The sequence below is a fragment of the Muntiacus reevesi genome, chromosome 4 (genome assembly GCF_963930625.1).
Source record: "Muntiacus reevesi chromosome 4, mMunRee1.1, whole genome shotgun sequence".
NCBI classification, from domain to species: Eukaryota; Metazoa; Chordata; class Mammalia; order Artiodactyla; family Cervidae; genus Muntiacus; species Muntiacus reevesi.
The window spans coordinates 33,982,003-33,999,116 of record NC_089252.1 but is presented as its reverse complement, the minus strand read 5'-3'; the positions used below and the strand labels follow the sequence as shown (position 1 = coordinate 33,999,116).

General features: G+C 38.5%; 1 protein-coding gene across 5 annotated transcripts in view; it reads left to right on the top strand.

Moving 5' to 3' along the window:
• YES1 (YES proto-oncogene 1, Src family tyrosine kinase) overlaps positions 1-12,204 on the top strand; it is a 62,206-nt gene extending 50,002 nt beyond the window's left edge. For all 5 annotated transcript variants that reach the window (XM_065932507.1, XM_065932504.1, XM_065932503.1 and 2 more), the window contains exons 7-12: positions 660-815; positions 959-1,138; positions 5,715-5,791; positions 7,279-7,432; positions 8,696-8,827; positions 9,617-12,204. In XM_065932507.1, coding sequence (XP_065788579.1) covers positions 660-815; positions 959-1,138; positions 5,715-5,791; positions 7,279-7,432; positions 8,696-8,827; positions 9,617-9,825 — 908 coding nt within the window. In that variant the 3' untranslated portion in view covers positions 9,826-12,204. The remainder of the gene's footprint in view (positions 1-659; positions 816-958; positions 1,139-5,714; positions 5,792-7,278; positions 7,433-8,695; positions 8,828-9,616) is intronic.
• Positions 12,205-17,114: the final 4,910 nt, after the last annotated feature.

Sequence of the window (17,114 nt, the reverse complement as noted above, 5' to 3'; positions counted from 1 at the left end):
TTACCAAGCAGTAGCATCAGTTGTCATTGCACTTGTTAGAATGTGGATGTGTGTGGTTACTTGTTGAGAGTGGAACGGAATGTGATAAACAGGATTCACAAGTCAAACCATTGTAAATTTGGGGTTTCCTGTTTTTCTGTCACCCTTTATTTGAAAATCAGTCCTTTAAAGAAGTTTTTCCTTGATTTTATTGTGCTTCTTACGCTTGTGGATTCTAGAAATAGCTGTTAATGGTAGCATTCCCTTTGGGGAAGAAATAAAACACAGTGATCAAAAGCAGAACTTTGGAGGCAGTCAGATCTAGGGTTTAAAACCCATCTCCATCACATATTTACTGGGTGGCCTTGAGAAAGTTGCTTAAGTTTTCTAAGGTTCCTTTATTTTTACAAATTTGCAAAGTACTGAATTGGGACAATAGCTGGGACATAAGTATTCAATAAATAATAACTTTAAGATGTATTTAATAAAATATTTCACTTCTTGTATGTTTTGTTTCTTTTATGCAATTTCATTTTTGTGTTTGTGCTTTTGTAATAAAACTCATAGAATATCATGTTTTTATATCCTATGATTTAAACTTTTAAAAACACTGGTACAACTATGTATACCTCAGTTTTTGTAAAATATTCATTTACAGTGTAGTTTATTCATTTATCTAGAACATGCCGATGGTTTATGCCATAAGTTAACAACTGTGTGTCCAACTGTGAAACCCCAGACTCAAGGTCTAGCAAAAGATGCTTGGGAAATCCCGCGAGAATCTTTGCGACTAGAGGTTAAACTAGGACAAGGATGTTTTGGTGAAGTATGGATGGGTAAGGAGCCTGAACTTTTGTTTTCTGTCATTGTTTGGCCATAGATTAAAAGGCCATAATTTATGATATGTTGAAATATGTAAGCTTACTGCTGCTCATTGAAGTTTATTGTAAATCTAGTGAAATGTGGGTTGTTTCTCTAGGAACGTGGAATGGAACCACAAAAGTAGCAATCAAAACACTGAAGCCAGGTACAATGATGCCAGAAGCTTTTCTTCAAGAGGCTCAGATAATGAAAAAACTGAGACATGATAAACTTGTTCCACTATATGCTGTTGTTTCTGAAGAGCCAATTTACATAGTCACTGAGTTTATGTCTAAAGGTATGTGTAACGTCAGTATCTCCTGGGATATTTGTGTTAATAAATTTTGTCATTTCTGTCTTTATGCATACAGATTTTTATTGTATTTTCTAATTGGAGATTTTTATGTAGACATGTGAAAAGAGAAAGTCTGACATGTTGTTTAACAGAATATTTAGTAATTAGTCCCAGTTATTCTGAAGGATAGTACAGACTTGAAAAGGAAAATAAGGCACTGAATTTATTTTGAGAGTAAAGTCCTTCATTCCGTTTGACCAGAGGCAGTAGAATAGGAAAAAAAGTATTTGCTTTAGTTGATTTAAAACAATGCAATCAGAACGGTATTTGTGTCTTCAGCACTAAATGAAGAAATCAGGTAAGGTTAAGGAAATTAATTTTATCTAGTTTTAATATACTCTGAGGACTCTAGAAACTTCTCTTTTCCACTGCTGTCAACTGAAGGGTGTCTTTTTCTCCAAACCCCAGACCCCAAGGTGTGGGATCTTCAGTAACAGGGTGGATTAGGGCAGGGAAAGGAGAAAGAAAGGTTGTTGCTCTTCCCTCTTTCCCCTTTGTTGATGATGCATAGGAAGAAGGACCGGTAAGTCACCAAGTATGCTTGCTGACAGGCCTGCTTTTTACCCTCTTGAATTTTTATCTCCTCCCTTTAGTATTAATGAGTCACTAATCCATAGTGAAAGCCTCTGATGGCGTCATCGCTCTCCAGATGCCCATCTTGGTCAGTGAGGTACCGCCACCTAGTGGTGACAGCATCAACTACAGGCTGCACATTGACGGGAAGAGACTTCCCCCAAGAGAAACAGAAAAACCAGAAGTTAAGAACTGACATTCTTGAGAGTTCCAAAGAATAGCACGGAGAGATAAGAAAGCCTTCCTCAGCGATCAGTGCAAAGAAATAGAGGAAAATAATAGAATGGGAAAGACTATAGAGATCTCTTCAAGAATATTAGAGATACCAAGGGAACATTTCATGCAAAGATGGGCACAATAAAGGACAGAAATGGTATGGACCTAACAGAAGCAGAAGATATAAGAAGAGGTGGCAAGAATACACAGAACTATACAAAAAAGATCTTCATGACCCAGATAACCACAGTGGTGTGATCACTCACCTAGAGCCAGACATCCTGGAATGCAAAGTCAAGTGGGCCTTAAGAAGCATCACTACGAACAAAGCTAGTGGAGGTGATGGAATTCCAGTTGAGCTATTTAAAATCCTAAAAGATGATGCTGTGAAAGTGCTGCACTCAGTATGTCAACAAATTTGGAAAACTCAGCAGTGGCCTCAGGACTAGAAAAGGTCAGTTTTCATTCCAGTCCCAAAGAAAGGCAATGCCAAAGAATGTTCAAACTACCTCACAATTGCACTCATCTCACATGCTAGCAAAGTAATGCTCAAAATTCTCCAAGCAAGGTTTCAACAGTATGTGAACTATGAACTTCCAGATGTTCAAGCTGGTTTTAGAAAAGGCACAGGAACCAGAGATCAAATTGCCAACATCTGTTGGATCATCAAAGAAAATGAGAGTTCCAGAAAAACATCTGCTTTATTGACTACCCCAAAGCCTTTGACTGTGTGGATCACAACAAACTGGAAAATTCTTCAAGAGATGGGAATACCAGACCACCTGACCTGCCTCCTGAGAAAGTTGTATGCAGGTCAAGAAGCAACAGTTAGAACTGGACGTGGAACAACAAACTGGTTTACAAATCAGGAAAGGAGTGCGTCAAGGCTGTATATCGTCACCCTGCTTATTTAACTTATATGCAGAGTACATCATGAGAAACGCTGGACTGGATGAAGCACAAGCTGGAATCAAGATTGCTGGGAGAAATATCAATAACCTCAGATATGCAGATGACACCACCCTTATGGTAGAAAATGAAGAAGAACTAAAGAACCTCTTGATGAAAGTGAAAAAACTGGCTTAAAACTCAACATTCAGAAAACTAAGATCATGGCATCTGGTCCCATCACTTCATGGCAAATAGATGGGGAAACAGTGGCAGACTTTATTTTCTTGGGCTCCAAAATCACTGCAGTTGATGACTGCAGCCTTGAAATTAAAAGATGCTTGCTCCTTAGAAGAAAAACTATGACCAACCTAGATAGTATATTAAAAAGCCGAGACATTACTTTACCAACAAAGGTCCATCTAGTCAAAGCTTTGGTTTTTCCAGTAATCATGTATGGATGTGAGAGTTGGACTATAAAGAAAGCTGAGCGCCCGAGAACTGTTTTTGAACTGTGGTGTTGGAGAAGACTCTTGAGAATCCCTTGGACAGCAAGGAGATCCAATCAGTCAATCCTAAAGGAAATCAGTCCTGAATATTCATTGGCAGAACTGATGCTGAAGCTGAAACTCCAATATTTTGGCCCCCTGATGTGAACAACTGGCTCATTTGAAAAGACCCTGATGCTGGGAAAGATTGAAGGCAAGAAGAGAAGGGGACAACAGAGGATGAGATGGTTGGATGGCATCACCAACTTGATAAACATAAGTTTGAATAAGCTCTGGGAGTTGGTGATGGACAGGGAAGCCTGGCCTGCTGCAGTCCATGGTGTTGCAAAGAGTCGGACATGACTGAGCAACTGAACTGAGCTAATTGATGGCTAAAACATTACCTGAAGCTCCCAAAGCACATGGCATTTTTTTTTCTTTTTTGCGTTTTTAAATATTTATTTTTTAATTGAAGGATAATTGGTTTACAGAATTTTGTTTTTTTGTCAAACTTCAACATGAATCAGAGCACATGGCATTTTTAACAAGGAATCTCTGCATAAAAAACTACCAGGTATCCTATGTCAGAGTATATTAGGGTGAACAAGAAGGGAGGAAAGGGACCAGGAGGAAGTTTAAATCAGAATATCGAGAGCATAAGAGTGTTGTGGAGATAAAGCTAACGGGCCATTTAGCTTGTGTATTGATTTCAAGAAGTATTCAGTTGGGGAATGTGACAGAGGTCTGTGTTGTCAGATTGCCAGATTAGGATTATATCTAGATGGGGTGTTGAGGATGCAGGATCGCAAACGCCCCTCCCACTTTTAAACTCGGTGGTTCCCCATTTTGCTCTTCACGCACTTAGAATTTGGCCCTCTAACCCAACCGAACTCGGGGCCTCTTGTGTTTTCTTGGTTGTCAGGATACACTGAAACTGGAACCGAAGTCGCTCAGTCGTATCTGACTCTTTGTGACCCCATGAACTGTAGCCTACCAGGCTCCTCTGTCCGTGGGATTTCCCAGACAAAAGTACTGGAGTGGGTTGCCATTTCCTTCTCCAGGGGATCTTCCAGATCCAGGGATTGAACCCGGGTCTCCTGCATTGCAGACAGACACTTTACCATCTGAGCCACCAGGGAAGTGGGACACTCTAGAAATTATTAATAATTGATATTATTATAATTAAATTATAATGGATACAATATATATAATATATATTTTTATATTATAATAAATAATGTATAATAATATATAATGTATATAATATATAATTATTATAATACATTAATAATGTATTAAATGCTTCTAATATATAAACAGTCTGCTAGTATTATAAGGCATCAAAGAAATACAGCCATCTAACTAACTTACATTGAATTTGGAAAGAAGACCTAACCCAATGAGTTAATTTTCATTATAAAGCTAAATAACAGCTTGCTCTGAACAAATAAGTTCAAGCCAAAGCATAATGAATTTCTAGGTGTTTGACACATTCAGTGAGTAACGTAGAAATTGAGGAAGAGATTATCTAGGTTGGAATAAAAATTAGAAAAATCAGTAGAAAAGACAAGTCTTGTATTGTCCTTTTAAGATGATGAGGGATGTGGATGGGTAAACAGAAGGGCTACTGGTATTTCTGCAGAGCTGTTAGGAAATGGGGAGTGAAGCCATGGGTAGTGGAAAGTGCAGAAAGTTGGAAATAAGGCTAGAGACGTGTATGGGGCAAACTGAAGGAGTGCTCTGAACTGGTCTCCAGTTACTTATCAAGTACCTGCTCTCTGTTCTGAATGAGCTTCAGAGGGTTCAGAAAACTTCCTCTGAAGTTCTCCATCAGTTTTTTCATACTTATGTGTATTTTTCTAGACAAAGAGTCAGTAGTGTTTGTCAGATTCTCAAAATAACCCATGACCAAAACAAAGTTAAAGGCCCACTGGTACGTTTAGAATGCTCTGATGAATGGATAAGAGGAACACTTAAGGGAGGGGGGATTTGTTGTAATTGTTTAAAGAGCAGAGAAAAACAGTTGTCTAAATGACACATTCCAATCCCCGATTGCTGCTCTTTCTGGGCTCTGCAGCTTTTGTACTGTTTTAGCAATTATCAAAAGAAGTGGTGTCACTTCCTCTATTTAAGGACAGTTCTTACACTATGTTCTTCATCCTTTCATTTAAACAGAAAACTCTCCCGTTGTCCCAGCGTCCGCTTTTCACCAGCTTCTCTCTGGCTCTTGCTTCCCTTCACAGTCAAGATTTTTTTTAAAGAACAGACAGTATTACAGCTTTATATCCTAATTAGCCCATTTTACTCTTGTTAAATTTGCTTATTGTTCATGAATGTCTTACTGTCTGTTACAGGGAGCTTATTAGATTTCCTGAAGGAGGGAGATGGAAAGTATCTGAAGCTCCCACAGCTGGTGGACATGGCTGCTCAGGTACTTGTGTGTTCACCCGTGTGTCCATTTGAACTGCAAGTGCACATTAAAAATGTAAACTAATCTCGTGTGTGTGTGCTTGCGCGCGATAAGTCTCTTCAGTCTTATCCGACTCTTGGTGACCCTGTGGACCGCAGCCCGCCAGGCTTCTCAGAATACTGTTGTTTATATAGTGAAATCATGGAGTTTTAGAGCTCAGAGGAACATTACAGATAATCCAGTCTAATCTCTGTATATTACAGGTACTGTAGTATCTGAGGACCCAGGCGTCTAGGGTTCATACAACTGACGAGTATTAGAGTCAGTGATCCCAGTACCATGCTGCTCTGTATCATGTGGCCTTTCAGGAACATATGCATTCACAAATACAAAATCTGTATGTATTTATACTGAAGCAGATACATGTTAAGACAATGAATGATTGCTGTTCCAAAGAAAATATTAGAAATCTGAAGTATACGCTACAGAAGACCTGAACAAAGCTGGGAGCGGGGTGCGGGAGACAGCAGATACTAAGCAACCCAGAGTCACACTGATCCTGCTAGGATAGAGGGTGGGAAGGTAATACACCTAAGTGAAGGTATTAGTTGCTCAGTCATGTCCAACTCTTTGGGACCCCATGGAATGTAGCCCTCCAGGCTCCTCTGTCCATGGAGTTTTGCAGGCAAGAATGCTGGAGTGGGTAGCCATTTCCTTCTCCAAGGGATCTTGCCAACCCAAGGATCAAACTCAGGTCTTCGGCACTGCAGGCAGATTCATTACCTTCTGAGCCACCAGGGAAGGCCCAATATACCTAAAGTAATTAATCATATTGGTCTTTAAATAAAGAAAAATAAAGTATATGCTGAATTTCTTCTTTAATATAGTCCCAAACAAGAATTGAGATGGCGGGTATACAGTTTAAGATGGGGTAGTTTTACTCTTCTGAGTTTTTGTTTTTAAATATAATTGAGAACTGTTAAAAGTTTTATTCAGATATATGGTAGGTATTCAAGGGGTCTTTTATTGGCTTTGGTTGACACATTGAATCTAAGACTCCTTCACAGTGAGTGTCCAGATGTCCACAGGATCTGGCAATTCAGAGAAGCTTTATACTAAGGAAACCGCGCCTGTGCAACCTGAGCATATGTCAAGCCTCGTCCATACACCTGAGCTCCAGGCTCTGAGCCCCTTAATGGTGGAGGCGGGCAGACTGCTCATCTGGGAAGGGCCAGCTGAATGCTTCAGGCTTTGTGGGCCACGTGCCATCTCTTTTCTCCCCCTACCCCCTTCTCCCCTCTCCTTTTCCTGACCCCTCTCTTCCTCCTCATCCTTCTCTCCCTGCTCCACTAAAAGGTTTTCTGTTTTTCCTATCATCTACTAGACTGTGCCCCACTACCATCCTCTCTCTTCGAGAGATGTTTCTTCAGTGATCCGGTTTAACATTAACCAGAATTGCCCTTTCCATCATTCCCTTCATACCATATATGTTTGTTTTTCTTCCCAAGATTGCTGACGGTATGGCCTATATTGAAAGAATGAACTATATTCATCGAGATCTTCGGGCTGCTAATATTCTTGTAGGAGAAAACCTTGTGTGCAAAATAGCAGATTTTGGCTTAGCAAGGTTAATTGAAGACAATGAATATACGGCAAGACAAGGTAAAATGATTGTTTAATAAATGCTGGTAACCTCATTTTCAATGAATGGATTTTCTTGCCGTTCTTTTGAACATACAGGGTTGTACAGAATTAAGCAAACAGCTCTAGACCTGCTCAAAAGAGTCATAGAAGCATTGATTTTTGTTTATAAAATTATATATAGCGCATAATACTGTGGCTTTCTGATAGCTCTTTCCCCCAGAGAACAACCTGACTGTGGGTGGTGTTTGCATTATGAATACAGCAAGCAGTATTCTCCTCTTCACACTTCCCTTGGCATGCCAACAAATAAACACTTTAATATAACGTTTGTAGCCTCAGAACCATCCAGGTTTTACTACATTAAGCACTGGAAGCTCAGTGCTTTCTTTTCCATCTCCATACCTGTGTGCTGTCCCCTCCAGCTAGAATATCTTCCGGTTCTTCAGTCTTTACCTATGAAAATTCTAACCACTCTTTAAGGCTAAGCTTCGCTACCACTTTTTAAATGAAATCTTTTATGATTGTGCTAATGAAAATTGATCTTCTGTTTGTCAGAACATCTAAAGAACTATATTTTACAACATTATATATCTACATAAGTAAGTAACTTTAAGTATTTAAGACACCTATAATCTTATTTTCACTAAAAGTATATAAACATCACAAAGGGTGTGTTTTTGTGTCTCTGATAACAATTAGCATAATGTGCATAAAAAGTGCTAAGACACTAAATATTCGAGTACATTAAAACAGGCTTTTCAAAATGATAGTACAGTAAAATTTTCCAGAGAGATATCATAATATAGAAAGGAGATTATGGTTGACAACCAGTAGACATAGAACCAACAGAATATGCTCTTGGCAGCCAGCAGTTGTAACTACTAGGAGCTCAGTTCAGTTCAGTCGCTCAGTCGTGTCCAACTTTTTGCGACCCCATGGACTACAGCACGCGGCAGCTGGACTAACTTAAAAAGTTATAGATCCTATAATCCATGTTTTTGGTTGCTTCTTATTAGCATTTTTACCTCTGTTCCTTCTTGAATGGTTTTCTGTCCCCACCAGCCATGCTCTTTTTTTATGTGATTGAATATCTTATCGGGAAGAAATGTGTTTTCTACTAATGGAAATTTTAAATAGTATTAAAGAAAATCTTGTACTTTTGAAGAGTTTGACACTGATGACAGGTACAGTAGGGATACTGACAAAAAAAGAGCCCTGCTTTTGCCATATGTGCACAGAAAGAAACCAGTTACTGAAGCAAGCTTGTCAATACTGTCTTAGGTGCAAAATTTCCAATCAAGTGGACAGCTCCTGAGGCTGCATTGTATGGTCGATTTACAATCAAGTCTGATGTGTGGTCATTTGGAATTCTACAGACAGAGCTGGTAACAAAGGGCAGAGTGCCATATCCAGGTGAGCTTGCATTTCATGTAACTGGAGTTTATGGGGGAAAGGCCTTTATTTTTCTCTTTACCTGTCTGTTTTCTTTCTTCCCTCTCTCCCTTGCGCTCTCTTTTTGGCATTGGATGGTGAGCAGTCTGTGAGAGCCACAGTCCTTGAGATGGGGCTCTGTGTGCATAGCTTTCTCCCTTTTCTAAAAGGGTCTTTTTGCTCTACTGTTTTCTCAGATGATGAGCATAAATATATCTCAGTCATCTCCTTCCCTTCCTCCCACAAGTAACTGAGGGTATGCTTAACCTGTGATAACACAGGGTGAGCTGCTGATGAAATAGTTGGGGATTACATAGGAATACAAGAAAGGACCTGTGTAATACATTTGAGCAAAGTCAAAAAGGTGACATTAGATAAGGAGACTGTTTCAAGGAAGTGACTTGATATAAAGTAACATAATCAGTATATTTGGCAAAACCAGAACTAGAACTCCTTCTGAATTGTTTTCAGACACTGTCTTGCCTCTGTTGATTAGCCCAAGTTCGGGGTTGGCTTTGAAAGCATGAGTACTAAAAACCAGATTTCAGGTGGAATGAAGAAAGTTAGACATGTTGAAACAGATTAGCACTTTTCTAAGCTTTTGCTGATGCCCTTTGACATTTACACTTTATTTCCCTGTCAGAAAGGATCGTTTCAGTAAAGCAGCTCGCTCGCCTGTCTCGAGTCAGTGGGTGGGGGGTGTTGTCTGGCTCGCGGCGCTGAGGGTCGCAGATTCTCACCGTCTCCTGCCGTGTGAACCCCGTGTGTCAGGTATGGTGAACCGCGAGGTGCTGGAGCAGGTGGAGCGAGGGTACAGGATGCCGTGCCCCCAGGGCTGCCCGGAGTCCCTCCACGAGCTGATGAATCTCTGCTGGAAGAAGGACCCTGACGAGAGACCAACGTTTGAGTATATCCAGTCCTTCCTGGAAGACTATTTCACTGCTACAGAGCCACAGTACCAGCCAGGAGAAAATTTATAATCCAAGCAGCCTATTTTATATGCACCGATCTGCCAAAATTGTAAAGAACTTGTGTAGACTTCCTCACTGACGTACAGGAATCAAAAGAAGAAAATCTTCTTCACCCTGCATGTTTTTGATGGTAAACTGGAATTCCAGACATGGTTGCACAAAACCACTTTTTTTTTTTTTCCAAGTGTTAAACTCTAAAGTACCAATGATGAATTTTTCCAGCTGATTTCAGGGTCCAAAGAAAGTATAGTTAAAATTTGGATGACCATGTGAATGATGGCATGACAATGAAGAGCAGCAAGGCTACTGCTTATGAATCACTCCCTTTCTTTTATTCCCCAAACTCATAATTAAGAGAAATTTATCAATCAGTATAGGCAAAACTTGGGAGATTAAAATCAGTTATACCATAATAAAATCTAGAATTATGGAATTTTCACGGGACCAAACAATTCCATTCCAGTTTTTAAAAATATCTTGCATTTATTCTTAGAAGTTTTTTCTAAGTTGAACAGTTAATATGCAACCTTTATATATGCCTCTGTTTGCACGGAAGTGGGCCAGGTTTTTAGAAGCAAAAAGGAAACGGCATCTAAAACTTGATTGAATGTTAGATGATAGCAGTGGAATTTGAAAGTATAATGCACTGTGTTAATACTCAATATACTCATGAAACTGGAAAGTAGAAGACATTTTTCATTTTAATCATTACTTAATAGCTCAGTTTAAAATAATGAAGGTAATTAGAAAGTGAGCTAATCTTTTGTAAGGTTGCATTGATTTTTTTTAAAGGCAATATATAATTGAAATCATACAATCCAAGGGGAAATCTTTTAATCTTTAGATAGCATGAAAAAAATAAACCCAACGTTTTTTAACAGTCATTTTTGAAAAGTAGACTGGTACTGTGAGATTGCTAATATGTACTTAACGGTGGGTGCCACAAATGGAAAATATCACTAGATCAGGGACTTGAATGCACTTTTGCTCATGCTGAATATAGACTAACAGAGAGAAAAATGTATTTAAAAGAAATATGAGAAAAGAAAATGTGAAAGTTTTACAGATAGAGATATGGGATGTTGTGTTTAACGTTGATGTTAAGGAGTGACAAAATGGCTTTGCTGGCACTCAAAGCTCCTCACTTAATCTATTTTCTGAGATTTTAAGAGTTATAGGTAGGACTATAAAACTAATCTTTCTTAACACAAACACTAAATGAGTGCTGTAGCCTCAAATAGCTAAGTTAAGGCTTCCCACTAATTCCAGTGATACAGCTTCTATGCAGAACATTTTTAGAACTCCAGTTTTCAAGTCCATGTTGAAATCTGCATTCCGTTTTTAAGTATACTTAATGATGATCATTTTTCCCCTTTTAGAATTTAGTTGATTTGAGGAGAACGTACTCAGTATAATTGGTGAAAAGAGGGTGACAGTTGTTGCATATTTAAAGTACACCAGTGAAACATACAGAATAATACTGACTCTTATGACTAACTCAGAAAGAAAATTAAAATCCCAAAATATGAATTTGAATGGCAGCGTCACCGGTGTAAGTATCTACCAAAGGAACTGAGTCTGACAAAAGTCTGGTATTTACGTTTTAAAACACTCTCTTTTGTAGTCACATTTTAAATATAACAACACATCCAGTCCCAACATTTTAGGAATATCATTACTAACCATCATCGCTTACCTGATTTGGTCATTAAACAAACAGTTCTGTGCTGTGGTATCTGTGTTGAGATTCAAACCATTTTAAAATGGAACAGATGAACTTCATGCAGGTTGGCAGTAGTTCTGGTACTAAAACTTGCAGTGGTTTCTTATGTTTACGTAACTTGCATAGTATTGAATCCTTCCACGAGGATTTTCCCAAGAAGACTGCTGTCATCATTTACCTTTTACATCCTCAACCTGTGACTTCAGATTTTTAAAGGGCTTTGTGTGAACTATGATATTTCAATTTTTCTAAGCATTTTAAAAAGGAGAAAGTTATGTTTATGTACTAATAATTTCCTTCCAAAAAATAAGCCAGAAAAAATTGATGGCATTCATTAGGTTTTAATTGAATGGAACAGTTCCTTATATCAATTGTATAGTTAGGAAATAAAACACTAACTTAACGTGTATTCAGTTTAAATGGTTTATGTATTTTTAAATTGCTGAGAAAAATAAACAAGTTTGTACATTTGAAGATTTTTTTTCCAACAGCTTTTCTTCAGCCTCTTAATGTGTTTTCCTTACCAAAAAAGGGAGTTGGTAAAAACAGCCTTCTAGCACAAACACTTTTTTTAATGAATAACGGTAGCCTAAAACTTAATATTTTTATAAAGTATTATTATATTGTTTTGTGGATAATTGAAATAAAAATTCTCATTGAATGTACCCATTTATCTTTTTAGCCACTATTCATATGTTCTGTCAGTTTCTTTAAAATGGCATTTAGAGCAAAGTATATTTTGAGTTTCTTCTTCCATTGGGGGGGGGGGGGGGAGTATTGAGTTTTGACTCCTGAGCAGACTTAAATCAATTCCTTTTAAATTCAGAACATTATTAAACTTATTCTGTGTGATTAATTTTCCAAGTCAGGTGAGTGACACTGTTTTTACAGGGTTTTTTTTTTTTATAATATCAGCAAGTACGGTTTTAATGTACTGACAGATCTAAGAGATTTAAGTGAAGTTATTCATAGAAGAAGATTCTAAAAAAAAAAAGATTCTATGTGAAGGATATAAAATAGAATAACCACTTTTGATCATAAGGGACTTAATTTTCTAAAAATGAAAAATACACAAGCCTTATTTCTATGTGTGTTTAACACTTCTATTATAGGTATAATGAAAATAAGATTATGCTAAATTATGAATGGCCAGTCAGAAGCATTTGTTATTTCCAATAAGGTATTAATTGCTTTTTACTGTTATTTTATCTAAAATTATTAGCTTTGTTTTTCCCTAATGATTCCAGAAAAGTAACATTTAATGAACAAACACATCATTTACTAAACATTTATTAAATATTTTTATACAGTAGAGAAATAAGTTCTCAACTTAAGAATGTTTTCCTAGTTTGCTGTTTGCCTTTTAATTTTGCATGTATTTTTTTGACATTTAAGTTGTACATTTGTATGTTGTCAAATCTTTTTTATTCCTAAAACGTCCTTTGCGTCCCAAGATTAAATATTCATCTCATCTGTTCTATTTTATGCTTTTGTGTTTTACATCACTCTTTAATTCACGTGGAAGTTTTGAGAGCATAAAATGTGACTTAAGGGTCTAACTTGATTTTTTTTCCCCCCATACCATTAATTTTCCCAGCAGTAATTACTGGTTAATGCATTTCCCACCCCATTGGTTTTGTCTAATTAACTTGACATTTTGACATGAGTATAATACTTTCAATGACTAATCACTTGATAATGCAGTTTAATAGTTAAGTAGCCTTCATGATGCCCTTTTTTTTCCCCCAATGTTGATGTTCTGGCAAATTCTTGGTGAACTTTTTAGACTTTATTTTTCATACTCCAGAAGAATTCAGGGGAGATTTTGGTGAGGATTATATTATATTTATATAAGTTTGGTAAGAAATAATATCTTACCATCTTTTCCAGTCAGTCTTCTGATCCCATTTATGCAAAATCTTGATTTACATCTCTTAGTAAAATCTCTAAGACTTTTCGCCATGGAACTGGAAGATGAGTCTCATCTCTTATCTTATTATACTGCTCTAAAGATGTTTCCCGGATGCTGCTGGAGTCCAGGTCCCCACTTAGATCCAAAACAAACCGGCATGCAGAGGGGAGGGAGAGAGCATGGGCCCCAGCAGCATTTATTTCCATAAAATTAGCTCCTCCCCTGCCTTCCATTTCCTTCCTTCCTCCCTGCCTCTTCTTTTTTTGACATCGAGTTGAGTTTCCTTCATAACAATCAGAGTCCTGATTAATTCACATTCAAGCTGCTTAGACACGAAAAGGACTAGTTCTGAGTAAAACAAGCCGTGTGTTCCCGGTATCATCCATTTGTCCTTTCACAGCCACACTCTGCTGGAAGGCTCGCCTGTCCTCACCAGTGGGTTCCCTCGCTCTGGATTCCAAGGAGCTCAGGCAGAAGACTGGAAGAAACCTGAGAGGTCAAGGTATTTATTCCCCTGCTTCCTTCCTTGGGAGTTGGGCTAGCTATGTCCTCTCCACTTGCAGGTTCCTGTCAGTATGACATCCTCTCTCCTTTGAGGGACTGTTAGCAGCTGCTGTCCCCTGTCTTTTCTGCCTTAGGGGTGTTTCTACTGACTGACTGCTGCGTTGATTCTTGTGGTCCCCTTTTCTTGCCCCGCTCTTTGTAAATATCCTAGAATTATCTGGAGTATGGCATCCGTTTCGAAGTGGGACCCTGACTGTTACTCAGCATGCTACCACTAGCTGTATCTTACTTTATTACATCAAAGTGAGAGTTCATACAAAAGTAACATTTTTGATACAGTAGCAATATATGTCATTCTGTTAAATGTAACCATAAGTGAAAGTGTTGGTTGCTTAGTTGTGTCTGACTGTGACCACATGGACTATAGCCCGCCAGGCTCCTCTGTCCATGGAATTCTCCAGGCAAGAAGACTGGAGTGGGTTGCCTTTCCCTTCTCCAGGAGATCTTCCCGACCCAGGGGTCAAACTGGGTCTCCTGCATTGCAGGCAGATTCTTTACCATCTGAACCACTGGGGAAGCCCTAGTTACCACAGATGGAGAGAACATATGAAATGTTGAGCATAGTCAGAACTCTGATTTCTAAAAACTGAAACTTAAGGATTTTTCAATTAACTATTTTTCAAAAAACTGGCAAACCAAATGTGGTAAAACGCCACCGAACCAACCAGTTAGGTATAACACTCCAAGAATGAATGAATCATTCATGAGTAGAATGAATGATGAATAGGAATGAGGGAGTAGGAGGGCTGAGCTAAGAAAAAGAAGAAATGGAAGAAAGAGGAAGCACCCAGAAAATTAGTAAAACAATGAAAGCCAAGTTACATAGTGTGAGAACCCCAGGAAAGGCCCACAGACCTTTAAGATGTCTAAGATGCTTGATAAGTTCTCCTGTTACCACAAGCTTTCCTTCAGCTCTGCTTTATGACCTGGGTGGGTGGCGTTGAAGGTAGTAAAGGGAATAGGAGAAGGTCCAAAAAGGTTGACAGCAAAGGGGAGGGGTGGGTTTCACACAAAGGAGTTTAAATGGAGTGAGGAAAAAGTCCTCTACGTGCTTCAGAGACGCTGGGAGGCACAGACATTAGGTTCTCACATACAGGGAAGCAGTTCAGGCCAGCTTCACTCACATCTTAAAGGTCAAATTAGCATGAGCACGCTGGAAGACTGAGAATCTGAAGTGAAAAATTGCCTGCAGTCTAAGTGGTAATAGAGATGAGAGAAATAAAAACTTTAACAATTGGCCGAAAGGAGTGACAGTGATCCTAATAGAAAAACTGAATTCTATAAAGTGGTGTGTTCCTTAAGGGCTATCGGGGTCCTTTTACTCACATAATTGCTATTTTCTGGCAATGCCTTGGCCTCCTAAAACACTGAGAGAATACACCATGGAATCGGCAAACTGTGCCTGGTTTACATCTCCTGATCCCAAACCCTCCGAAAGGATCAGAAATCTGGGTTTCTAACTTGTGTTTTTGTAATCCATATCACTGCTAGAAAATTAGAAAATGATATTAATACAGAAAAATGTTTGAACTTATGTATGGGTGTGCCCGTATACTGCTACCCGAGGGCTTTCTCCAGTACAGGTGAGGGGGTTCCTCTTGGTTGCATCCTCGGGCTTCCGCTGCGGTGGCTTCTCCTTGCAGAGCACCGGCTCCAGAGCGCAGGCTCAGCAGCTGTGGCGCTGGCCTTGCTTCCTCCTCCGTCTGCGGGGTCTTCCTGCACCTGGCATCGAGCCCACGTCCCCTGCATTGACAGGCGGACTCTCAACTACTGGGCCACCAGGGAAGTCCATAAAAGTATTGCTAAAATACTCTGAAAAGAAGTCTTATTCCTGGTTTTCAGCAGTTTATTTACGGTGTGACTTTCTTAAGGGTTATTTAGAGTTTGAGAGGCTTGATTCAGTGGATTATAGTTCTCATCAAAGTCAGAAAATCTGGGAGATTATTTTTCAGTTTGTTTTTCCCTGTTCACTCTGGGACTCTTAATTATATATGTATATTGGGCCATTTAATATTGCCTCACAGGTCAGTAATGTTCTGTTCTTTTTCTGCTTAATCCTTTTTGCTTCATTTTGGATACTTTTGCTCTGTCTTCATATTCACTAATCTCTTATTTTGCAGTGTTTTCTGCTTTTCATCCCACACAGTATATTTTTATATATAATTTTATTTATTTCTTTATGGCTGGGCTGGGTCTTCATTGCTGCAATAAGAATATAAATCCTGTCCATTTTACTTTATTTTTCCTAAAACGTAATGGGACTGTTAATTACAGGGGTTGTGGGGAGGGGGTGTCAGCATTTGGAATAGCTGTGTAGGCAGAACTGAACCTGTATAATAAACTGGCCCAGTCAGTGAGCTGGAATAGTTAACCAAAGGATATGCCCAGAACTCAAAGAATCAGAAAGGAATTTTTTTTTCCATTAAAGCATGGGTGATAGATTCAGAGTAAGTTTAATATCAAACCAACGTAAGTTCCAGATGAAAAAATAATAATGAAGAAGAAGAACCAAGTAGAGAAAATTTCCAGAGCAGTATGCTGCTTCTGGTTTGAAAGAATCCATCAGCTGTGGAGTAAGATTAGCAGCTAAGTGAGTCTTAAATATATGTTAGTAGTTATTTTAAAACCATAAAGAGAAAATCCATTCTCCAGAGAATGGGGAAGAAAAAATTCTTAAAGAATAAGACTTAACATTACTTTAAAAAGCATTAATTTGAACTAATAATTCTATACAGTAAAATCCTGCAAATCTTGGAAGAAAAAGACATGTTCAGAACACAAAGTACCCAGAATATATCACTCAGCCCAAAGAACCATTCTGAAAAAAAAAAAAAAAAAAAAAACCCGAGCATATATTCCAGCCAGACACCCCCACCCTAAAAATCAAGACAGCAAAAAATAGGGATGAACAAATAGGTAGTACAATTAAATGTTAATAAACATTGATCCATATGTAAAGTTAACTGTCTAAACTGCAGAGTGGATAGGACAGGCCAGGGGGAAAGAAGGGCTATTTCCCATTAACATTCAAATTTCAGACTTCTCTTGGAAACTAGGAAGATGCGGCAGTCTGTGCTCTTAATCCCTGCAGGGCCACAA